The following is a 25,083-nucleotide window of genomic DNA, read 5'->3' on the forward strand; positions in this document are numbered from 1 at the left end:
CCAAACACAAAATCATATAGTGAAACGTAACACAAACACGTTAGCATTAAGCATTCAAAAAGAGATTCTGCCCTGACATCTTGTGGTCAGCCTTAAGTAGTCATGACTTACTGTAAAAGGCAAACAAATCTCAAAACCAGGTGATAGATAGATAGATAGATAGATAGATAGATAGATAGATAGATAGATAGATAGATAGATAGATAGATAGATAGACAGACAGACAGACAGACAGACAGACAGACAGACAGACAGACAGACAGACAGACAGACAGACAGACAGACAGACAGACAGACAGACAGACAGACAGACATCTTCATCCAAAAGATTATTTATTTAATTAGTGCAATGTTACTACACATCCAAAAACAATAATCATTATTTATGGACTAAATTAAGGGGACAAAAAAGTGTCATAGGCCAATTAAAACTTGGAACTGAGATTGTGATCCTATACATTTTCAACAGAAATATTCAATATATACACATTGTTTTGGACCAAAAACCATTACAGCATTTTCAATTATACAGTTCTCGAGCTATTAAACACTGCAGTCAAAAAAAAGAGACCATTAACTTCAAAACTAAATGTGTGCAATCATATTTTAGGTGCAATTATGAAACTGCAAAGCACAGTGTTTGTGATTCATATGGACACACAAATCACACGTTCAGCCAATTCAATACAAAAAAAAGACAAGAAATATACACCAGACTGAGTGCGACAGACCTGCAACAAAGCAGATTATACAATGAAGGCAGTTTTCATATGTTCTGTATATTAAGACTACACTCATCATGTTTCAATGATTCATGATTCATTAAAATTTCTGTTTAAATAGAGTATGAGTCATCAGGAAATCACCTTCACGCAAAGCTAGGATGAGCGTCTCGTGAATTCACATACTGAAATGACTACACATATACGCACTTTTTCTCTCAACGTTTCTCAAGTTTCTTTTCCTAATAGCACCATTAACTCTGAGATATCCAGAGTTAAATATGAACAAGCTTAAATGTTTTGCAAAACTTCTGAACAAAAAGCTATTTCAAATAAGCTTTGCACAAACAATTCAGAGAAATTCAAAGAAACAGACTTAGATTTTTTTCTTGAATAAAGTTCCAAAAGCAAAGTAGATATAGCAACATATTTGCATACTAAAGCGGTCATAAAATCATAGTCAAATTATAAGCATGCCTTGCTTACACTGAAAATTGCACACAATGCTTCAGACACATCCAAAATACTTGACCAGGGATTGACTGAGTTTTAATTCAGGATATTTAGGCAATTCCTTTAAGGATGTGTATTATAAAATAAATGTGGAGCATGGAAGACTGACAATTATTTACTACATATTATTGTATTAAATTAGTAACACAATAAGACAATATGTGTTTATAGTGTTAGTCAGGAAGACATTAATGTGTAATAGTTAACTATTCAAATGTAGGTATTTAAACTTTAATTACTAAACTATTTCTCAGTAGCATTTCTAAAGGGTAGATTACCTATTTTGTTTCTATTCGTTTTAAATACTGAATTAAATATACAGTTTATGCTCAATATGAGCAACCTGAGCTCAAACTATTATTTATTGAGTGCATGTTTCTCAATGCATGCTTGAATCTTGCCAGAAAAAAAAAAAAGTATTTTCTAATGGCTTACAACTGCTACTCCCACACACAATTCATAATTAGCTACAATTGGAAATAGTTACACTTTAGAGCATGAAAGCTGTATAGTAATGAGAAGTATCTGATTTGAAGTCACCCAAAATCCTGATTTGCCCTCTCAGTTATAAGTAAATTGGAGAGAAAAACACATTTATAAGTGCTGGACATGGACACAGAGGACAAAACGCTGAACGCTGGATTTAGGTGCCTTGGATTTAGGATAGAGCAAATCTAAAACAATGAACTTCCATTGTTTTGTTTGGTTTTTGTTCCTAAAAAAGTTAGAATCAACTAAAGGTTGGAATACACTACACAACTTTTAAAGTCGGCATGAAATCAAAATTGACCCTATTTACTTTGTTAGCGGATATTACTAGTCTTGTGGTGAACAATTAATCCGTGCAAGTTAATACACATAAAAAAATTGTTTGCCGTTAATCAAAGTCTGAAAAGTTTCTTCCGGGCTGGAATGGTTCTTTTTCTGATGATCTAGGTTTGCCGGCTTGGGTTGTTTAAACGCTTAACCACTCCCCTCAAACCGTTACTCTGCTATGGGCGAGAGATGGAGAGGAGGAGCGCTGAAGTAAAACCCTGCCCTCTGTTCAATATTCCCTTTCACTCGGAAATGCGTCACAACACTTGAGAAAAGTCGTTTGCAACTTCCGGTTTACGCGGACTTTAAAATCTGAACAGGCATTTGATGCCGTTGATGAATTATACACTTGACGACTTTGTAAATGTTTACAGAGAAAAACTTGACTTCATTCCCCAAACGGCTGAGGATCATGCACCACCAGACTTCCAAGTCATTCGAACACAACAAACTCGCACAGAAACACACGCCTCGTTGCTAGAAGACGCATGACAGTTTAAACGACTGTTGTAGCACGGAAAAACTTTGGATGCAGCCTTGGGTGGGTAGACACGGTCAGTATGGACTAAGCTAAATACACTACGCGAATTTGTCAACTCCAATCTGCAGATTAGCGCAGACTTTCGGCAACTATTGTTGACTCATCTAAACTGCAAATCGGGGCAAAAATCTGAGCAAAAGTTGTGCAGTGTATTCCAGCCTTAAAAGTTCTGATTGTGTGAAATGTGTTTAAAGATGACCAGTTGCTCCACCCATAACTGTATTCCACTCGTTGACTGGTTCACAAGGAAAAGCTAACACAATGACAACTCACTCATAACCAGTTGTTTCCAGCTGAAACACTTCACGGATCCTACCTACGTTACACAAGTCATGAAAAACTGACAAGTTTATAGTTCAAGTCTCATACCAAGGTCACCTCTGACCTTAAGGCTACTGCTTCATACAGACCCGACAGCGGCTGATGATTTCTTTCTGTCTCGCTGTCTGTTGGACAGGCATACTGAAGAACAAGAAATAAGGTAACGGTTCATTGATATTGTTTACTTAATATAATAGTATTTTTAAAACTATGCTTTAAATTTCAGAATCGCCCATTTAATCTAAAGCGGATTCAATAAAAATGGTTAACCTTCTAAATTTTGTGTACCTGAACATTCTGCCAGGGTCAAGTGATGCAAGCCAGTAGCTGTAGGAATCAGGATAGAAGTTACAGGTGCCACGGCCATGACACTCTATGAATGGAATCTTCCGGAATTCTTCCAGACAGGATCCAGGTGAGACCAGGGGTTGTCCGGAACCTTTTGCACCTGTCCCAGTTTGCTAGGATGGATGGATGGATGGATTGTAGATAGATGGATTGATAGTAAACATGAACTAAATCTTTGATTTACTGCCATACTTAGTAAAAAATTTCTGCCTCTTACCATTGCAAAGGAGTAACCTTCCCATAGTGAAAGCCATCCTGTTGGACATTTTGGGATGTTAATGGTCTGGCTGTGAATTGCTATTACATTAGCTGGTGCCTCACACACAGCACACCTTTGAGGAGAGAGAGAGAGAGAGAGAGAGAGACGGTTGAATTTTTATTATCATATTATCTATCCACGGATGTCTTATAGTTTAACACAAACTGACTCAGCTGTTAAGAACAACAGGTATAATATTGCAAGTGCTACTGAGGAAACACAGGCTGTGTGTTTACCTGCTGATATACCGTGCCAATGGATCTCCAAAAATAATCTCCTCGTTTGCAGACTTCGGCGTGTCTGTAGACAGCCAATAAGATAAATCATTTCGAGAGGCGTAGCGACAAGTGTCGTTGTGATTACAGACCAGGAAAGGCATGGTGGAGAACATTTGCAAACAGCTTCCCAGAGTTCCTGCAAACACGCAAGCAGCCAGATTGTGAAAATCTGAATTTCTGTGCTCAGATTTGTTGTGTGTGTAAATGTGTCCATTTGCATTATGTGTATTCGTTTGAGAGTTGTCGTATGAATGTTCTGTCTGTGTCTCATGCCTAAGTCTTGTCCATGCCCGCCGCTATTGCCGTTGATGAAGAGAAGCGAATATCCATTGTACAGATGTGTTAACCCATGAGGACAGACTGGTACATCTATTGTCTGGCTATGCCTGGTAAAAAGAAATCCGTCTCTTTTCCCATTTCTTAGTTGTTGCCCAGGTGGACCCTGTGAGCCCTTGGCACCCACTTCGCCTGGCAAACCACAGGGACCTTGGAAGGCAAACAAGCATTTGGCATTTGACTTTTTTACTGGGAAGTTTGGACAGATGTCAAAACAAGTTTTTAATGGATACTTTCATTCAGCAAGAATGCATTAAACTGATCGAAAGTAACAGTAAAGACATTTATAATGTAACAAAACAAATTCTATTGCAAATAAATGCTGTAATTTTGTACTTTAGTTATCCAGGAATAGAGCTGATGTTTCAACTATTAAAAGATGTATGTTCGATTGTGCTAAAATGGAACTATTGCAAGTACACTTTAAATATCTTGCATTTAAAGACGTATATCATACAATGATCATACTATCATTACTGATATTAAAACACATTTTAGGCTTAATATTAAGAAATGTGCATTGTGCAATAAAGAAGTACTCCAAATAAAGTTTAATTATAATACTCATATCAGTAATTGTCAAGCGATATGTCAGTAAATATGTTAATGGATTTGTAGTATACTTAGTATGAAATAAATGTATTTTAAATACATTTCGCTATAGATTTTCCACAAAAATATTAAGACATAACACATTAATTAATTATATTTAAAAATGTAGAATAGAAAACAGTTATTTGTAATAGCAATAATATTTAACAATAATACTAAATAAATAAATTGAGCCTTGATGAGCATAAGAGACTTCTTTCAAAAACATTAAAAACCTTACCAACCAAATTATTTTGATTAAATAATTTGAATAATAATTTAAATGATTTAAATTAAGTCCAAACTTCTAGGCGTACAATTTAAGTTTAAGACTTACCTTGTTTTCCTGATGGGCCAGTGTCGCCCTTCGGTCCAGAGCTCCCCTTTGGTCCAACACCTCCGTCTGCACCTGTATATCCCTTCTGACCTTGCGCTCCTAAAAGGTGGGGAATTATGCAAATACAAGATGTATTCATTAAACATCAGAGAAAATTAGATCATTGTGTTAGTGGCGTTGTACCTTTTGGACCTTGTAATCCTTTAGGTCCAAGTTCTCCTGGTTCTCCTTTCTCTCCGGCTTTTCCAGGCAAACCAGGGTCACCGGAGCTAGATATGACCTCACTCACAGCATCATAACCCTTTGGCCCTAAATAATCATTACACACAAAAAAAAAAATATATATATATATATATATGACACAACAAACTGCAATGGCTTCTTTTTTAATATGTCCCAGACAGCAACATGGTGTCGGCCCAGATCCGGGCCACATCTGGTACATGTGGATTCAACGCGTACCAGATGTGGGCGGATCATGGGCCGACACCATGTTGCTATCTGGGGTTAGTATGCCAGTATATAAAAGATCACCTTTAATTCCAGGAGGTCCTTTACAACCTTTTAATCCAGGAAGCCCAATTGGACCACAATGACCTTTCTGGCCTATAATGCAATTATAGAAAAACGTTAAATAAAAATAATATTGATCTACTAGTCCATCTATTTAACTAATTTAAGATGTATTTACATTTCATTAAATTCCAATTTAATTAAGATTTCTTACCAACTGGTCCAACAAAACCCAATGGCCCAATATTTCCTCTCAGACCCTTGAGACCAGGATATCCATCTCTCCCCTGAAAACATTACATTTTATCCCAGGTCTGGATCTAACAAACAAACTCCTCAATTTATTCAACAACAAATTCTATGTGAATCAGATTCACATCAGTGCTTTAAAGGCCCGCTGAAGTGCCTTGGAACGCGCAGGTTTGTATGATGCGTTGACGTAACTTCCACTGAAACAGGAAGCTACGGCGGGACATATTGAATGGCTCCACCCCTTTTCAAATAGCCAATAGAGTTTACCTCACAGACTGCAAGTCGTACTTGACAGCACCATGGAAGCGAACCCGAGCGCTGATAATACGTTAGACAAGCATTTGATTGGATGGACGATGTGATGAGAAGCTTAAGCATAAAAATCCACGATCCATTTTAGTGGAAATGAGAGACTTTTTTGAATGCTTAGATGAATGCTTAAATGCTTTGAATCTCCTAAATGCGAATTTTGTCATTGTTTTGGAACACACCAGCTTATTCATAACCTTTAGGTTAACATATTCATACTATAAGCTAAAAAAAATTTGGTTTTAGGGGGCCTTTGATTATTAAATACATCTCAAACTAAAAGTCAAACTATTAAAAAGTATTATTATCGGTAATTGAAATACATCTGGAATAAAATATTAGATGCTATTATAAATATTAGATGAAGAACTTGAACTTAAAATTGCCTTGGCAAATAACTGAAACAAATAATGAAAATATAAAAAATAAAATCTAATTCAAAATATTTACAATATAAAACACTATTATAGTATATAAATAAATAATACTAAAATAACACAGATTCACATTTTCAAATCTAAAATATAACTACAAATGCTTTTTTAAAATGGCGGTTCTTCAGCTAAATATTTCTATATTATAATATAATATTTCTCTGCAGATTTAAATCTAAAAATCTAAATGTAAACAACTTCATAAAAGCCAAAAGTATATCAATAAATTGATAGAGATCTAGTTGACCACTTACAGGTTCACCAGGAACACCTCGATCACCAGCACAACCGGGTAGCCCCACAAGTCCCTGGGGCCCGTCGCTACCTTTATCTCCCTTTAGGCCTGGACCAAAGTCACCAGGAGGACCATATGGTCCTCTGAGACCTGTATTTAAAAATACACAGAAACAACAGAAGACATGAGATCAGTAATTAATAGCAGGTTGAGAGTAAACAATCACAGGCTGCTAAGCACTATAGATGTTGCGAGAACCATAAATATGACATTTTTCATGAAGAATCTACATTTAGTCTATTAATTTACATGCATTGTCAGGACACATTTCCAATTAGATTAATATCAAACCTAAAGAGTGGTGTCTGCACACACAAAAACTCACTATTACAATACTAGGGTTTTGCTGGTGGTAGCCAGTGTCTTGAGTGGCTTTTAGTATGTTATTGTGGTATCTAGGGTCTTTAGGTGGTTGCTATGTCATTGCTTTAGACCTACAAAATAACCCACCCCTATGTCTCTATGTTTTTCTCTATGTTTCTTTATCGTCCACCAGGTAAGTCTGACCACTTAGAAAAGCAATAGCACACCTCTCTCCGACATGATTGATAATTTGAGGTATCTTTCATGTCTGTAGCAAGTATACTGGGATAAAGGATTTAAAAGAAATGTTAACCCTTGGTACTATCAATAGTAAGAAAGCACATTACTAATTATAAAAGACGACTTATCACCTGGTGGGCCAGGTACTCCATTAGGTCCTCGCTCCCCTTTTGGACCACTAATACAGACACCAGGTGGACCTGTGCACCCTTGTTGCCCCATATCTCCTGGTTTGCCCGAAGGACCAATAACTCCAGCTGGACCGCAGGGACCTGGTGGCCCACATGGCCCTGGGGGTCCAGAACAGCCTTTAGGACCTGAAATTAAAAATACACATAAAGTGTTAGCATGGATAAGTGATTAAGATCTGCATGTTAGAAGGGTAGGCTTCCTAATTGTGGGCTTACCTTTCTCGCCCTTGATGCCAGGTGGGCCAGGATCCCCCTTCTTAGTGCCTAAAAGAACAAAATCAAAAATAAGAATATTCCTTCATGTGAATGTGTGTGTTTGTGTGTGACATCTTACACCCTCTATCTCCTTTATCTCCAGCAGATCCTGGAATGCCATCTCTGCCTTGAACTCCTCGATCTCCTGAAGACCCAGGATCTCCAGCTGAACCAGGAACACCTTAATAAACATAGAGATATATGACTGAAAAAAACAACAACAAACCAGTAGTGTGATTTCATCATGTTTTACAGAATATGTATTCTTTATATGTAAGTTACAATACATTTAACAGAAGGGGATCATTTAATGATAGAATAGGATCGTACCCGGTGGACCACAGGGCCCTTCACATCCAGGTGGACCTGGAAACCCATCTAAACCCTCATCACCAGGAGCTCCTGGAGGTCCTAACAATGTGACATTGGATAACAGGATAATACTTCATGTGTCTTTGAGAAAGTGATGGGATGAATATATATATATATATATATATTGGAAATGTTATAATCAAAAATATTTCAATAAGTATTGAATTAAAAGGATAAAATGTTACTGTATAACTGCACCCACACACCGGACGCGAATAGCGCGTCAGGCGCGAGTGATTTCAATGTTAAGTCAATGCAAAGACGCGTTACACGCGTTTTACGCGCGTAACGCGTCTTTGCATTGACTTAACATTGAAATGACTCGCGCTATTCGCGTCCGGTGTGAACGCACCATAAATGAATACCTGGATCTCCTGGTACTCCAGTTTCGCCTCTTTCCCCAGGAACCCCTGAGAAACCTGAGAGACCATTTGTCCCACATACACCCTTGTCACCCTTTTCCCCTCTACCCCCTGGACAGCCTGGCTCACCCTTACAGAATAAGAAAAAGAAAGCAAGGGAGTGGGTACTGGGTTAAGGTCCTGCCTTAAAAGACAAATGCGAAATGCCACTTTTTTCAACAATGAGAATTGAACTATGAAAATTGATACCTTCTCACCAGGTAGTCCTGGAAGCCCTGTCCCAGGGGGGCTGGGTTCACCTTTGACCCCCTTTGGTCCATTTGGCCCTAGGACACCAGGAGTCCCAGTACCCCCACGAACACCAGATAAACCTTTGAGGCCTTTCACCCCTGTGGGACAAACACACACATTTGCATATGTGAAACGGCTTATGGAAAATACATCTGAAGCATCATGGTGTTGAAACAAGGGTTAGATTGACGAGCGTTTATGAACTTGCCTGGAAACCCCATAACTCCTGGATCCCCAAAGTTTCCATCAAGACCCCGATTTCCTGGAAGCCCATTCTGGCCAGGGTCACCAGGAGGGCCTTGCAAAAAAAGAAGGTTTGTACATATGGACTATGTTCTAATGTGGACAGTAAGGTTTTGGATTTAAGCATCTATACCTGGTGGACCAGGAAATCCTGAAACTCCATTATTCCCACATTGTCCATAGTTGCCTGGGAATCCTAGTTCCCCTTTGGAGCCAGGTAGGCCAAGAAGACCTAAAACACATGGAGGATGTTTAATATAATGTCTGAGAAGTATTGCAGTTCCATCATCAGGGTTGAGCTTATAGAAAACGAATCGAGGAACAGACAAACTGAATGTAAAGACATCAAGGCTTGCATATTTAACAGAAGTGGAAATCAGATGTTGAAAGGGTCACCTGGTAGGCCAGGGTCACCGGGATTCCCTGGACACATAATATTTGATGGCAGTCCCTTTGGACCGCAGGTCCCAGGGTCTCCTGGTTCCCCGGGTTTTCCTGTGTCACCAGGCACTCCATTCCTACCCATTAAACCTGATGACAGACCATAAACATCATTATAATATGACTGATTTTACCAATATAAAAGAAAAAAAGCACCTCGAACAAAAAATCTTTGCTAGATTTGTATGTGTGTGTGTTTGAACCTTTAGGTCCCGGCAGCCCTGGTCGTCCAGGATTTCCTACTACTCCAGGTGGACCAAACATTCCAGGACTCCCCTGACCTCCCTGTGTACCTGAAACACAACAAAGCACTTAGAAAAAGCTTAAATTGGTTGATGTGTTTTGGAAAATAGTATCTGTTCATTTATTGTTTGACCAGTCTCCATGTTCCAAAAACTTGGAAGTTGAGTACCTTGAAAGCCTGGAGAACCATCCCGACCGTGGAAACCTTTTGGTCCCCGGATACCAACCAAACCAGCCTGTCCAATTTCCCCAGGTCTCCCAAACACACCTTGTATACCAGGTAAACCCATTCCAGGTAATCCAGTTTCACCTTTTGGACCCTTCAGCCCTTGAAGCCCTAAAGACAATATATATCACAGTGGACATCATTGTGGGGATTTGTACAAACTGGTATCTTTATAGTGACGTTTGCCATCAATTCATTCACTTTAATATCTAGTTATAAATGTTGATATCTACAAATATGGGATTTTCTTACCAGTGGGTCCATCTAGTCCTCTGATGCCTGAGGGCCCTTCGTCACCTTTAGCTCCTGGCATACAACATCCTGGAAAACCAGCTTCTCCTGGCAAACCATCCAGACCCAGTGCACCTGTGTGAACAGTCTGCAGGTGAGAGATGGACTGATATACTGTATACTGTAGATGGACAGAGATTTTGTGTGCATGTATAGCTGTGTGTATTGCATATTCCTTAAGGAAGAATTGTGCTTGTGTAATTAAATGCATTGGCATGGAATCCACCAACCACGGTCTCCTGGTGGTCCATCCCTTCCTCTTTGACCTCGACATCCTGATAATCCAGGAGGGCCAGAGATTCCTGGTATCCCAAGACACCCTTCATCTCCTGGCAGGCCTTGCCGACCCATGGGCCCTGGGGAGCCGAATGTTATTTCACCCTGTGGATGGAATTTAAATTTATTCTGATTTTTTTTTTTTTTTACTCATATCGTCTAAATTAAATTCGTTTTTGCAATTTTACTTCAGAATGATGAAAACTTAATGACAATCACTTTGATGTAAAGTTCTGTCCTCATTTAATTTTCACATTTAGTTTTTTACTTTTCAGTACAACAAAAGCATATAGTGACCACTGTCAAGCTTTAAAAATGACAAAAACACACTATAAAACATGATTAAACTGGTCCATACAAATTTACACTATATAACAAGTCTCTGACCTTCGTGCCTGGCATTCCTGGTGGTCCTGGAGGGCCAGGACGGCCTACACTTCCATAACCAGGTTGACCTGGGTTCCCTTTCACACCCTTATCACCTGCAGCAATGAGAAGAAAATTCATATCAGAGAGGAGTGGCACCATTAGAAGTCACCCATCCACAACATTAAACAGCCAAGGGTAAATTGGATGCAAAACCATATTTTTTTATCTAATTTGAAACAAATGAATGCTGTTTGTAGATTTATCAGAAACAAATTTTGTTGGTTATGTTGACTTATTTTATTTATTTAATGGCGCTTTTCCACTGCATGGTACGGCTCGGTTCGGCTCGGTACGGTTCGTCTCGCCGCGGAACGGTTCGGCTCGCTTCGCTTTTCCACTGCGTGGTACGACTCGACTCGGTACGGCACGGTTCGGTTCGCTTTAGATCGGTTGCTTTTCCACTGCAGTTAGTACCGCTTCAAAGTGGGTGGGACTGATCGTTAATAGTTGTCGCCTCTAATTTGTCCCTACACTGTTTGTAGGTCCGGCGGCAACCAACGAGAGGAACGTCTGCACCTCGTCCACTGACCACGATTCAGCCATTTCTTTTTTGATTTTTTTTTAAACTTATTTTGTCAAGTAAATACTCTAAAAACAGGTGCTACTGCGTTGGCTGTTGTCTGGCTATTTAAATCTTGCGGGTTTAGTGTCTCGTGTCGCAAATACAATAACGCTGAAGTGAGGATTCTGTCTGACCAATCAGTGATCTGCAGTGTTTTCACGTCACGTTTAGTATTGGTACGGTACGCATGGAACCTCAACAGAGGTGGTACCATTTAAAGCGAGCCGAAGCGAGCCGTACCGTACCGTACCGTACTATGCAGTGGAAATGCGCCATAAGTGAGCCGTACCGAACCGAGCCGTACCGTACCATGCAGTGGAAAAGCGCCAAAGCGTGTCGTACCGTACCGAACCGTACCGTACCATGCAGTGGAAAAGCGCCATAAGTGTCTTCCCACCTTTGGGACCAGTAAGTCCAGGAACTCCAGGTATTGACAGTCCTTTCTCTCCCTTTAAACCGCACAATCCCGGAAATCCTTGAACCCCAGCACAACCATCATTACCTAAAACATACATTAATTCATGGTTATCCATTCTACATCCTGTTCTCAGTCTACTTGTCCATCTGCCAAGTCTTTTATCCCCTCTGCTTACCTGGAGGTCCAGGTGGACCAGGTGGACCAGGCAGTCCAGGCTCACCTGGGTCTCCAGGTGTTGTTTGTACTGGTCCTGGAGATCCTTTCTCACCTGTGGGATGCAACTGTAATATTTAAGCCTATATTTTCTCCTTATTTGCACCTGCTTCTGAGTTTTACTACTTTTTGAAGGCCTATATCTGCTTTGCATTTGTATTCCAACTCACTGGTGATGTGCTTTAAAGACCCCGTGGTGAAAATCAAGTTTTTAAATGTCGTTTATGTGTGGTGTTTTTATTATGCTTTGAGACAAACTATGTGCAAATTCCTCAGTCAACATCATTAATGACTATTTTTCTCCTTAAAACTACAGTTTACCAAAAAACTATCTCAAGAAGCTTGGTGTGAGTGTGAGCTTTTCTACTCAACACCCTCTAAACAGTTCCTGGGGTAAACTATTCAGTAACATCCCATATTTTATCATACATTGCATCAGTTCATACCTGGTTCTCCAGGATTTCCTTGCCGGCCAACTACTCCCAAACTTCCTTTCTCTCCAGGTACCCCTGTTTGCCCAACACCCATTGACCCTTGGCCGCCCATTGGACCTGTGCAGCCAGGGTCCCCACAAATCCCCGGATCTCCTTGGTTGCCCTTAGGCCCTGGAGGACTCTTTAAAATTGGTTACACAAAATTAGACCAACATTAAAGCAGTTATCTCAAAGTTTATGGTTACAACAAGTTCCAAGTACTAACTGGGTTTCCTTTTGCTCCTGGTGGTCCTTTGAAGCCTGGGGTGCCTGACATGCCATCTTTCCCCTTTATCCCCAATGGTCCTACTCCTCCAGAGTTTCCTTTCTGTCCTTTCTCCCCAATCTCAGATCTCATCCCTGGATCTCCTTTGGGCCCTGGAGGCCCTGGAAATCCTGGAGGACCTAAGAAACCCTGTGAAAACATTTTAATTCACATCATAAACAATTGTTCTTGAGAATATGAAACCTTTACTTGCAATACCAACTTGCATAATGGGAGTGGACAAATTATAGTTTTTGCTGAGTTATGAGGATGATGATTGGGTTTCATGGCAGAATGCAGATAAACTGACCAGAGGACCCGGTGAACCCCCTGGACCTTTGAAGCCTGGGAATCCTTTATTGCCTTGAACTCCTCCAAGACCTGCACAAATAAATTGAATTTGAGGTCTGTTACTGTAACCAAGCCAAATCAATTAAATAAAAAAGTGCTTTAAAGCAGAGATGCACCAATATGGATGCACCATAGGAGGTTTCCACATAGGGTGTTATAGATGTTACATAATGAGTTCAGATGAGACGTTAAACCAAGTTCCTGACTCTCTGTGGTCATTAAAAAAATCCCATGGCATTTCTCGTAAAGAGTAGGGGTGTAACAACGGTGTCCTGGCTAAATTCCACCCATTGGCCCTTACCAATCATGGCCTCCTAATAATCCATCCATTGAACTGGCTCTATCACTCTCTCTCTTCTCCACCTATAGCTGGTGTGTGGTGAGTGCACTGGCGCCGTTGTACTGTGGCTGCCGTCGCATCATCTAAGTGGATGCTGCACACTGGTTGTGGTTGAGGAGAGATCCCTGACTGGACTGTAAAGCGCTTTGGGTGTACAGTAGTACATATGAAAGCGCTATATAAATGTCTCATTCATTCATTCATTCAATGACTTCACCTGGATCTCCAGGTTCGCCTGAAACTCCAGGTGGTCCTGGAGGTCCAGGGTCAGCAGCAGAAGCAAAACACAGTCTGCAAAGTTCTCCTTGCTCTCCTGTATTAAAATAACAGAAAACAGCATTAGGTGACTAGCATGTTTACTGGTTGTACGGTATGCATTCTTGTAACATACACTTTATTTAAAGGAATGTTTTAGGTCCAACTATATGGGCAACATTTGTGGCATGCTGCCGTTTACCTTAGAAAATAATACTTATGGGGAAAGACATTGCAAATTAATTAATCTAAGTTGTTTTCAGTGGTAATGAGCTTAATTTAATGAACCTGAAATATTTATCTTAATATACACCATGAAAAGAGTGAATCTCACCTGGTTTTCCAGGATCTCCATACAGACCTTCAGGGCCTGTTAGGCCTTTGTTACCCTTGAGCCCTTTCGGTCCCAAGCGACCTCTGACTTCTGGGGATGCAGGAGAGGAGCACACAAACAGTGTCATGTCAAACAGTCATTCACAACAGTCAACCTTGGTTAATCAAATAAACAGAAGATGGCAGTCTTTGACAAAAGACAGTTACGTGGAGTTCCCGGAGGTCCAGGGTCACCAGGGGGGCCTCGTTCCCCTGGTTGGCCATCACGTCCTTTGGGTCCTCTAATGTCAGGAGCAGGTTCTCCTTTTCCCCCTTTCATACCTATAAACCCTGGGGGACCTAGGTTTCCATTAGGTCCTGGTATAGCGGTCCCTGACATATTTGAGCAAAGAGAAAGTTAGTGTTTGTGTATGTGTGTGTGTGTGTGTGTGTGTGTGTGTGTGTGTGTGTGTGTGTGTGTGTGTGTGTGTGTGTGTGTGTGTGTGTGTGTGTGTGTTAAAAGGAGAGAGAGAGATATACATCAATTACCTGGAGGACCTGGAGGTCCAGGAAAACCATTGAAACCTTTTAAAAAAAGACATCAGAGATAACAACATTTGGTTATATACTTTGGCTCAATAAAAAATAATAATTATTGTTAATTATTACATACAATGTCATTCGAAAGTTCAGAGTTGATTTAGTTTTTTTTAGTTTTTTTTTACATGAATTATGCTCAACAAAGCTGCATTCATTTGATCAAAAATACAGTAAAACAACAATATTGTGAAATATTCTTATTATTTCAAATACCAGTTCTCTTACGTAGAGTTCTCTCGTACTGCGTCGAAAGAACGCTACGGGAAAGTATTTCTTTGTCGAGATTGAAGCCTAAAAATTAATCCTTAATTTTGTAAACATGTAAAACGCTTTTCTGTAGCATACAACCCTAGGCGGAGCAATATCGCTCACCCATTGGCTGCTCCGCCAGAAAAGCACAGCCTATGCGAGGCCAGAGACGCTGACCAATGAGGGCGCTTCGCGCCCATTCTGCGTCATCTCCCGCCGAAACAGGCGTGGCCTAGGTCTATAAATACGAGCATAGCTGTCTAACACACCGATTTTCTAAAATTCACGAAGCTGCACGCATCGCTGAATTGGATTCGAGCCGCCACAGCCGTTTGGAACAGCACTTCAGCAGGACGAGCCCTTATCTGAAGCCGCCGCCGCCTTCAGCCGCCGTTCCCTGCTGCGCTTCTCCGGCGTGGAATATCCTTTCGCTTTGTGTGTGTTTTGTGTGTGTGTTCGCCTACTGCGTCACACATTTTTTCTCACAGAAAGAGCACGAGTGTCTTTTTAAAGATGTCTCGCGTTTCCTGCGGCTCCTGCCGAGCCGCGCTCATCGACGGGGACCACCACGTGCTGTGTGTTTCCTGCTTGGGCGAGGAACATGCAGCTATCGCTCTCGGTGATGGCAGCTGCCATCACTGCGACATGATGCCCATCGCGACTCTGCGGACTCGCCTTGCATCATTTGCCGAAGCTGCTCACCCACCCCCTGTAGCGCCGCGCCGTAAGAAGCGCCGCGCTCAGCGGGTCCCGGAACCTCCCTCCACGAGGAGCTCGCCGCCGCCACCGCCGCTAGCTCCTCTCAACACTTCGCTCGAGTCGCTCACCGACGGACAACAGCCGCAGCCCGCCGCTATGTCCGTTATGGAGGATGACCAGCAGGCTGTATCTGAGGAGGATGACGACCGCTGCTCGCTTCTCGCTTCGGGGAGCGAGGGATGGGCGAGCTCCGTGGACCTCCCCTCCCCCGCTGTTCCGGAACGCAGAGGAGGGAAGATCAGCGTTGAGGCAGAGCTGCTGCGTCTGCTCACACAGGCCGTGTCGAGCCTCGGCCTCGAGTGGTCGACGCCCGAACAACCTGCTTTCAACCGGCTGGATGGCTGCTTCCTTTCTGGAGACCGCGCTGCGCCACCCTCCAGACACGCCCCATTTCTTCCTGAGCTTCATGAAGAGGTAGCGAAATCGTGGAAGGCGCCTTTTTCAGCCAGAGTGCGTACTGCCTCGCCAGCATTCTCCGTAGTGGACGGTGCTCGAGACAGAGGCTACCACGCTCTCCCTCCGGTCGAGGAGGCTGTAGCGACTCACCTCTGCCCACCCTCTGCTGGACGGCGGGCTAAGGGAGTCCTACCATCCAGAGCTTGCCGCACATCGTCAGCGTTGAACGGCCGCGTGTACTCCGCCGCTGGACAAGCTGCATCGGCGCTGCACACCATGGCGGTGCTTCAAATCCACCAGGCCAACCTCCTCCGCAAGCTAGACGAGGAAGGCCCGGGCGCGATCAGTGTTCCGGACTTACGTAGCGCCACAGACCTAGCTCTTCGTGCTACAAAGTCCGCCGCACACGCCATCGGCAGGATTATGGCCTCAGCTACCGTTTCCGAGAGACATCTGTGGCTAACTCTCTCTGAAATGGCGGAGTCGGAGCGCTCGGCGTTCCTCGACGCTCCCGTTTCGACGACTGGCCTCTTCGGATCTTCCGTGAAGGACTTCGCGGACCGATTCGCCGAGGTACAGAAGACTTCGCAGGCCATGAGACATTTCCTGCCAAAGCGCTCCAGTTCCGCAACAGGCCGCCCTAAACAGCCGCCTGCCCGAACTCAGCAGCGCCCCGCGCCCGCCGCACCGGCCCAGCAGCAACAGGCCCGAGAGAGACCACGGTCTCGCTCCGCCGGACGCCGCCCGCCACCGCGTGGTCCTCGGCCCAAGATAACACTCAAGCCCGAGGCCTCGGCGCCATCCTAGCTATGCTAGGAAAAAGACGGTGTTCGGGTCCCGCTGCGGCCGGACTTCCACCCAAGATTCCCGCTTGTACAGCCCTAAGTTCCGTGTTTGTACCAGTGTATTTAGCAGCCAACAAACCGGCCGTAAAGCCCGTTTGCCTGCACACAAACGCCGTTTTCACGGCAACCCAGATAAATCTAAAAAAGAGTTTATTTTCTGGTGTTCCGGCCAAGGCCGATGGTGTAATGTGTGTAACTGCAATACCCACCCAGTGCCCATTCATTCACACAAGCACAGCCCCGTTCAACACAGGGTTTGCACACATAAAATCGGCTCATGCCGATTGTGCTTTACATGTAGTGAGCGTGCCCGCTGTCCAGTGCCCACAACCACTACACACTGCACGTTCCGCGGTTTCTGTAAAAACGAAACCAACGAGCGGTCAGTCAGTTCACAAACACAGTGTCCCCGGTGTTATAAATGTGCCCGCCACCAAGCGCCCACGTTTATTCACAAACATAACGAGCCCTACGGGGCTCCCCCCGCGCGCTCTCTCGCAACTCAGAGAACAGAGCGCGCGCGGGACGCATACTGTGTTAAACATGCCCCCCGCCTCAGACGCCACGGCGTCCATGTTACAGCACACGGTTGCTCTCGTGTCGCCGCCATTTCGCGACCAGGGCCCACATTACATTCAACCCCTAGTCACACGTGCAGATGCATGGGAAAGACTTCCCGGGGTCTCAGAATGGGTGCTAGAGACTATAAAAAGAGGCTATTCGCTGCAGTTTCATCGACGCCTACCCCGTTTCACGGAGAAAGTCGAAACCACGGTAAAAACAGAAGTAGCACATCTACTTCGAGCCGAAATAGCGAAACTATTGAGCAAAGGGGCCATAGAGCCTTTATCTCAAGCTCAGAGCGAAGGGGGTCTGTACAGCAGATATTTCCTGGTACCGAAAAAAGACGGGGGTCTCAGACCCATTTTAGATCTGAGGCGTCTGAACAAAGCGCTAACAAAGCGAAAGTTCAGAATGCTCACGACCAGAAAAATCCTCGCGCAGATTCGCCGAGGAGACTGGTTTATGGCGATAGATCTGAAAGACGCGTATTTTCACATACAAATTGCGTCACGTCACAGGCGATTTTTGAGATTCGCCTTCGAGGGCCGGGCATATCAGTACACAGTCCTGCCATTCGGCCTGTCTCTAGCACCTCGTACATTTACAGTGTGCATGGACGCGGCGCTGGCACCCCTGAGACTCCGAGGCGTTCGAATTCTGAACTATTTGGACGATTGGCTGATTCAGGCTCAATCGCCTTCAGAACTCGCTCACCACAGGACACTAATACTCGATCACCTCGAGTGCTTAGGTCTGAGAGTCAATTGGGAGAAAAGTTCACTGTTTCCCAGTCAAAGGATCTCCTTTTTAGGACTGGATCTGAACTCGCTATCTATGACAGCACAGCTGTCATCACAGCGCAGGCAAAATACCCTGCAAATGGCGAAATCCTTCCGCAGCGGCCATATAGTGCCGCTCAAGAGATTTCAGAAAATGCTGGGCCTCATGGCCTCAGCCTCATCGGTACTGCAGTTGGGCCTGCTGCGCATGCGCCCACTGCAGTTCTGGTTGAAAGCGCGCGTTCCGCGCCGAGCATGGTTGCACGGTCGCTATCGCCTCAAGGTCACTCAGGAATGCATTTCAGCCCTGACACCATGGAGAGCGTCAGACTGGTACCGGTCAGGTGTAAGCCTGGGGACTTCCTCGAGCCTGAAGGTGGTGTCCACGGACGCGTCCACCTCAGGCTGGGGAGCACTGCTCGACGGCAGACCGTTCTTTGGCCAGTGGGCAGAACGAGCCAAACTACCGCACATAAACTGCCTGGAAATGATGGCGGTGGACTTTGCGCTGAGGCGTTTTTGTCCCCGGATAAAAGGACACCACGTCCTGGTCCGTTCGGACAACACGTCGGTAGTAGCCTACATAAACCGCCAGGGTGGCGTGAGATCCCGAAACCTATTCAGGTTAGCGGAACGCATACTGGTATGGGCCCAGCACAACCTGCGCTCGCTGAGAGCAACGCATGTGCCAGGCCACTTGAATGTAGGCCCAGACAGACTCTCACGGAACAACGTTCCTACAGGAGAGTGGTCCCTACACACGCAGACAGTGCGTCTGCTGTGGAAAACGTTCGGCAGAGCGGAAATAGACCTGTTTGCAAACCAGGAAAACGCTCACTGCCCAGAATTTTTTTCGAAGAGCACGAACGCGCTGGCCAGTGTCTGGCCCCGCCGTCCGCTCTATGCTTTTCCTCCTGTCTCACTCCTGCCTCAAGTGCTGGAGCGGATCAAGGAAAGCGGATGCTCGGTGCTACTAGTCGCTCCATACTGGACGAATCAACCCTGGTTCCCAGTTTTGATGCGACTGAAGAGTACTGCCCCGTGGCCGGTTCCAGTGAGGAGAGACCTCCTCTCGCAGGCCAAGGGCTCGATTTTGCATCCTCGCCCGGAGCTCTGGTCCCTACACGTATGGGCCATAAACGGGTACCCGCTAACCTCCCAAAGGGAGTGTTAGACACGATCGAACAGGCTAGGGCTCCGTCTACTAGACGGCTCTACGCTTCCAAATGGTCGGTGTTCTCTGGCTGGTGTTCAGACCAAGGTCTGTCACCGCTTCAGTGCGGGGAAACGGAGATTCTCTCCTTCCTCCAAGAACTGTTGGATAAGGGAAGAACCCCATCCACGCTCAAAGTCTATGTGGCTGCCATATCAGCGTTCGTTAATCCAACGCTTGGCCATTCACTGGGCAGAAACGACCTGGTGGTCCGTTTCCTTAGAGGAGCCAGGAGGTTAAACCCTCCAAGGCCTCCTTCAGTCCCCGTTTGGGACCTTTCTACAGTGTTGAACGCTATGAAAGGGGCCCCTTTCGAGCCTATTCACTCAGTTGACATGAAACACCTGTCTTTCAAGACCGTGTTTCTTCTGGCTCTCGCTTCAGTGAAGCGTGTGGGGGATTTGCAAGCGCTCTCAGTTAGAGCTTCTTGTATGGAGTTCGGGCCAAACGACTCTGTAGTCGTGTTGAAACCGAAGCATGGGTACGTACCTAAGTCCCTCAACACACCGTTCAGGGCTCAGGTCATCTCCCTGTCGGCCCTGCCGGCCTCGGAGGACGGAAATAGCTCCCTTTGCCCGGTCAGGGCATTAAGAGCTTATGTGTCCCGCTCTGCTGTTTTTCGACAGACGGAGCAGCTCTTTGTTTCGTTCAGTGGGCGCTCTAAAGGGCGAGCCGCGACGAAACAGAGTCTATCTCGATGGGTAGTGGATGCCATTGCGCTAGCCTACGCATCTAGAGGTTTGGAATGCCCCCTGGGCATCAGAGCACATTCTACGAGAGGCATGGCCTCTTCGTGGGCTTGGTATAGTGGAATCTCGCTACAAGATATCTGTATGGCGGCAGGCTGGGCCTCCCCGTCTACATTTATACGGTTCTATAACCTAGAGGTTCCTGCGCTGCAGGCTAAACTGCTCTCGGTCTAGAAGACTATGTTTTAGTGTTCCTGCCCCGCGTTGCGGCCCAGGTCACTTCAATGTTTAAGCATCACTCACTGACATGGTGTCCCATGAGCATGCTATTACCCCTCATATATATATTTAATATTTCATATATATGTTATTATGCCCTTAGAGGCACTACTATAAAGGGATGATGCTATTTTAGCCGCTCTCCCTATACTTCTTGGGGTAGGCACTTGTATGCCAGGGCGCGCGCGCCCTTAGGTGTCTGTGTCGGTCCAAGAGCACGCACGGCGTTTTACATGGGGTTCCCGTAGCGTTCTTTCGACGCAGTACGAGAGAACTCTACGTAAGAGAACGTACTCGGTTACTAACGTAACCTCGGTTCTCTCTAGGAGAGGGAACGAGTACTGCGTCTCATGCCGTGCGTGCCCACGCTGCGTCGCTTTCGTGACGAAAATCGGTGTGTTAGACAGCTATGCTCGTATTTATAGACCTAGGCCACGCCTGTTTCGGCGGGAGATGACGCAGAATGGGCGCGAAGCGCCCTCATTGGTCAGCGTCTCTGGCCTCGCATAGGCTGTGCTTTTCTGGCGGAGCAGCCAATGGGTGAGCGATATTGCTCCGCCTAGGGTTGTATGCTACAGAAAAGCGTTTTACATGTTTACAAAATTAAGGATTAATTTTTAGGCTTCAATCTCGACAAAGAAATACTTTCCCGTAGCGTTCTTTCGACGCAGTACTCGTTCCCTCTCCTAGAGAGAACCGAGGTTACGTTAGTAACCGAGTACGTTTTCTATTTTAATATATTTCAAAATGTATTTTATTCCTGTGATGTCAAAGCTGAGTTTTCAGCATAATTACTCCAGTCTTCAGTGTCACATGATCCTTCAGAAATTCTAATATGCTGATTTGCGGCTCAAGAAACATTTATTATTATTATCAATGTAGGAAACAGTTGTGCTGCTTAATGTTTTTTCCGGAAATCGTGATACATTTTTTCGGCTATTTTTTAAAAGTGTCTTTACTGCCACTTTTGATCAATGAAAGAAAAACAGTTCATGGCATATTTAGCTGGTTTTGTTGGTTGTCTTTGAATGAAAGTAGTTTAAATTAATTTGATTACTAACCTTCACTACCTTGTAGACCAGGAGGTCCTGGTGGCCCAGGAAAACCTTTTTGACCTTTGATCTCCCTATCAAGTATAACAAACTAAAATACAAATTTAAATAACATTTCATCAATAAGTTACAAAAATATGAATTCCTTTTTACATTTAAAGAGACATACATTATTATTACTTCATCAGCTAATGAAGTAGAATAAAGAGTTTCATTGCCACAGACAATTTGACATGATTAAAGTGAGATTAAAAATCTGGAGATTGCCATAAGTGAAAGTTTAAGATGTTACCTCTCCAGGGGGACCAGGGGCACCGGGGTCGCCCTTCAGACCCTGAAGACACACACAAAGAAACAGATGAATGAATTCAAGTATAAAGAATTTAAAGAAATATTGAGATTCCATTTAAAAAGTCCACTCATTAGAGGGCACTGTTCAACTGCACTTAATATGGCCAACTGTACTTTTTTGTCACTTTGGCTTGCCAACCAAAGTAAGACTGAACCCTATGGTATGTAGCACATGACTGCACAACAGACAGACAGATAGATACCATTTCCCCTGCTATCCCAGTAGCTCCTTGATATCCTACATCTCCAGGCACTCCCTAGGAAGAAAAAACAAAACTCTTGGTCATAATAAATATCTATTAATCGACATAAGGTACTGTAACAATGCAACAATAATAAAACAATGCATTGACATTTACTTTTTACTTTTGATACTCAAGTATGTTTAAAATCAAGTTCTGTACTTTTACTTAAGTAAAAATCAGTCTTTACAACTTTTACTAGTAATGGAGTAATATTTGACCAGTAGTGTCTGTACTTCTATATCACTCAAGTAAGGAAGTTGTATACTTTGTCTACCTCTGGCCACTGGCAACATGTAGCGACAAGTGTGAATGTATATCCGTACGTATATTCTCTATTTTAAGCATATCCGAGTGAAATGGCTTCTCAAACAAGAAAACATGAGGGCGGGACTTGATTTTGTCCATCTGAAATTGAATTGTGTTTTGCTATTGCTGTGATCTCATGTGAGAGACAGGTTGTCGCTAGAAGAAGGAGGGGATTTATAATTTATAAATTATTCATTTAAAAAAGATATTATGTGCATGGATAAAACATTTATAATAAAAGCTGCAATACTCCATAAAAAGTAAAAAAAAAAATAATAATAATAATAATAAGAATTGTCAATTTTGATTTCATGGTGCTTGATACAGTACACAGATATCCATTCAATTTCTGACATACTCCAAGCACTTCACATGACAACAGGACAAAGAGTAAAACGAATGTTAGCTTTGAAACGTCCCGTTTAAACAGTTAGCCAATCATAACAGGGGCCATTTATTGACAAGCCTTAAAGGAGCTTGTCCTTTAAAAAATACATGTCATGAACCCTTTAAAAACCAAAAACTGCCTGGATTTTTTCTGATTTTATGCTTACCTTAGGGCCTAACTCTCCTTGCAGCCCCTCCTTTCCAGGTTTCCCCTAAAAAAGTCAATACATAATTAAAAATGGTTATAAATATATATATATATATATATATATATATATATATATATATATATATATATATATATATATATATATACCGGTATATGGATTATTTATATGGATTATTATATTGATTATATATTATATTGTCTTTCTCTCTTTATTTAGTTATTTACCGGACCCCCAGGCTCCCCGCTTTCCCCTTTCTTCCCCTTAGGACCCGGACGACCACGAAGACCCTGCAGAATACAGCAGTTGGGTTTTATGAAGGATGAAGTAACTTAAAGCAATACCAATGAAATAAACAATTTAAACAGCAGAAGAAAAAAAGAACTTGGGTGGCCTTGTTCACTCACAATTGACCCAGGGCATCCAATGTCTCCAAAATCCCCACTGTCACCCTGAAACCAAAAAGAGAAACTCAAATCATTAATTTGTATTACAGTGTAAAACTGGATTTTGAAATACATAAATAAATAAAACTCCAATGAATTACTTTTATGGGAAATGTTACCTTAGGCTCCTTTTGTCCTGATACAAATAACTTTACACCTTTTTGTCCTGGTACACCAGGTGGTCCTCTCTCCCCCTACAAAATAATTTTAAAGTTTATATAATCAGTTTATAGAGAGCATTATACAATTTAAATCAGATTATTCATCTGGCTTACCCCACACATTCACATACTGTAAGTGTCAGACATGCTTGTATTGTAAGAGTAAGCAAAAGCTCAAAAGTAAAGATGAAAAATACTGACCTTTTGACCTATGGGTCCAGGTATTCTCATGATTCGACCTTCTTGACCCTATATGTAACACAAAAATGTTACACATACAAATATACATACTAAAGCCCAAAGTATGCTTCGGTCATCTACAGTCTACACATCGCAGCGGACTGGCGGTTTCATCATCAGGAGGGTTCGTGGACGTTCGCACACACGCAGACGGTGCGCATACAACAGAGCATGTGCGAGTAAATTGAGTGCTTGAAAACAAAGTCTACTAGACATTGTGCACGTGCTCACGGCCAAAGAAGTATACTTCGAAAGGCTTGCACACTCAACTGTGTACCCGGTTTTTGACATTGGCCAGACATTTTATCATGAGCTAATCAGAACTAACCTTCTCTCCTTGGAATCCAGGAATGCCTTCTATTCCCTAAAAATAATTAAAGAGTTCAAAAATCAATACGGCAATAATGTAATCATGATATTAATCATAATGAGAGGATATAAAAGCACTGAACAACTTACTGGTGGACCTCTAGGCCCCTCTGGTCCCACTGGTCCTGGTAATCCTGGCAATCCTAGTGCACCCTGTAGATCCACAACCAATCAGAATCTCAGTCAAAAAAACTGATGCAGAATACAACAATATGGAATTACATTAAAGATAAATAAAATATTCAATCAGAATTTTTCACTTATAATGAATTTTCTTACTTTATCTCCATCTTTGCCATGATTACCAGACATTCCTTTCAATTGTTCGGAGACTGGGAAGACATAGCTATCGCCCTAAAAATAATTAGAAGTCATCTTAATATTATAATAATATACGTGTGAGCATTTTATATTAAATGAGCAATTAAGCTAGCAAACAATTCTTAAAGGACTGAAGTTAATCGAATACAACACACCTTATGTCCTTGGATTCCTGGTCTTCCCTAAATACAACAACAACAACAACAACATATGTGTGGTTTAAATTAGAAGCCTTAATCTGAGTAAGGCTCAAATGAGACTTACACATTGTACAAAGTAGGCTACCAAAGAAAAACAAGAGCATTTACTTTTTCTTTTCCCACAGCACCCACATTTTAATCTTTAATGAATGAAAATATAAACATAGAAAACACCTAGCATGTAAGTAATCATTCCATGGCATTTTATGAGAGGTTCATACCGACATCTGTCTTTCTGTGCGCCACTT

The 25,083-nt window shown here is 43.1% G+C and overlaps 1 protein-coding gene and 1 long non-coding RNA gene across 3 annotated transcripts in view; one reads left to right on the forward strand and one right to left on the reverse strand.

Moving 5' to 3' along the window:
• Positions 1–8,060, forward strand: part of LOC306997303 — a 41,070-nt gene extending 33,010 nt beyond the window's left edge. The window contains exon 4 of the long non-coding RNA XR_013797345.1: positions 7,961–8,060. This is a non-coding gene — a long non-coding RNA (uncharacterized lncRNA). The remainder of the gene's footprint in view (positions 1–7,960) is intronic.
• Positions 324–25,083, reverse strand: part of col4a3 (collagen, type IV, alpha 3) — a 41,192-nt gene continuing 16,432 nt past the window's right edge. Inside the window, exons 8-52 of one of the 2 annotated variants that reach the window (XM_079610544.1) lie at positions 24,791–24,817; positions 24,594–24,668; positions 24,405–24,467; positions 24,274–24,309; positions 23,907–23,954; positions 23,664–23,738; positions 23,506–23,550; positions 23,326–23,388; positions 23,099–23,143; positions 22,197–22,250; positions 21,935–21,976; positions 21,652–21,733; positions 14,767–14,802; positions 14,446–14,610; positions 14,240–14,326; positions 13,868–13,963; positions 13,270–13,340; positions 12,921–13,109; positions 12,668–12,836; positions 12,184–12,276; positions 11,988–12,092; positions 10,987–11,081; positions 10,554–10,704; positions 10,285–10,398; positions 9,976–10,143; positions 9,767–9,856; positions 9,519–9,653; positions 9,256–9,354; positions 9,088–9,177; positions 8,838–8,977; positions 8,592–8,718; positions 8,185–8,265; positions 7,934–8,035; positions 7,816–7,863; positions 7,540–7,725; positions 6,825–6,955; positions 5,790–5,862; positions 5,597–5,668; positions 5,246–5,371; positions 5,063–5,161; positions 4,072–4,284; positions 3,757–3,934; positions 3,479–3,593; positions 3,202–3,374; positions 324–3,054 (exon numbers count right to left, since the gene is read on the reverse strand). In XM_079610544.1, coding sequence (XP_079466670.1) covers positions 2,985–3,054; positions 3,202–3,374; positions 3,479–3,593; positions 3,757–3,934; positions 4,072–4,284; positions 5,063–5,161; positions 5,246–5,371; positions 5,597–5,668; positions 5,790–5,862; positions 6,825–6,955; positions 7,540–7,725; positions 7,816–7,863; positions 7,934–8,035; positions 8,185–8,265; positions 8,592–8,718; positions 8,838–8,977; positions 9,088–9,177; positions 9,256–9,354; positions 9,519–9,653; positions 9,767–9,856; positions 9,976–10,143; positions 10,285–10,398; positions 10,554–10,704; positions 10,987–11,081; positions 11,988–12,092; positions 12,184–12,276; positions 12,668–12,836; positions 12,921–13,109; positions 13,270–13,340; positions 13,868–13,963; positions 14,240–14,326; positions 14,446–14,610; positions 14,767–14,802; positions 21,652–21,733; positions 21,935–21,976; positions 22,197–22,250; positions 23,099–23,143; positions 23,326–23,388; positions 23,506–23,550; positions 23,664–23,738; positions 23,907–23,954; positions 24,274–24,309; positions 24,405–24,467; positions 24,594–24,668; positions 24,791–24,817 — 4,542 coding nt within the window. In that variant the 3' untranslated portion in view covers positions 324–2,984. Of the gene's footprint in view, positions 3,055–3,201; positions 3,375–3,478; positions 3,594–3,756; positions 3,935–4,071; positions 4,285–5,062; positions 5,162–5,245; positions 5,372–5,596; positions 5,669–5,789; positions 5,863–6,824; positions 6,956–7,539; positions 7,726–7,815; positions 7,864–7,933; positions 8,036–8,184; positions 8,266–8,591; positions 8,719–8,837; positions 8,978–9,087; positions 9,178–9,255; positions 9,355–9,518; positions 9,654–9,766; positions 9,857–9,975; positions 10,144–10,284; positions 10,399–10,553; positions 10,705–10,986; positions 11,082–11,987; positions 12,093–12,183; positions 12,277–12,667; positions 12,837–12,920; positions 13,110–13,269; positions 13,341–13,867; positions 13,964–14,239; positions 14,330–14,445; positions 14,611–14,766; positions 14,803–21,651; positions 21,734–21,934; positions 21,977–22,196; positions 22,251–23,098; positions 23,144–23,325; positions 23,389–23,505; positions 23,551–23,663; positions 23,739–23,906; positions 23,955–24,273; positions 24,310–24,404; positions 24,468–24,593; positions 24,669–24,790; positions 24,818–25,083 lie in introns of both variants that reach the window. The other variant, XM_079610543.1, reaches the window with a different exon arrangement.

This window comes from Phoxinus phoxinus, assembly GCF_949152265.1.
Source record: "Phoxinus phoxinus genome assembly, chromosome: 4".
Classification (NCBI taxonomy): Eukaryota; Metazoa; Chordata; class Actinopteri; order Cypriniformes; family Leuciscidae; genus Phoxinus; species Phoxinus phoxinus.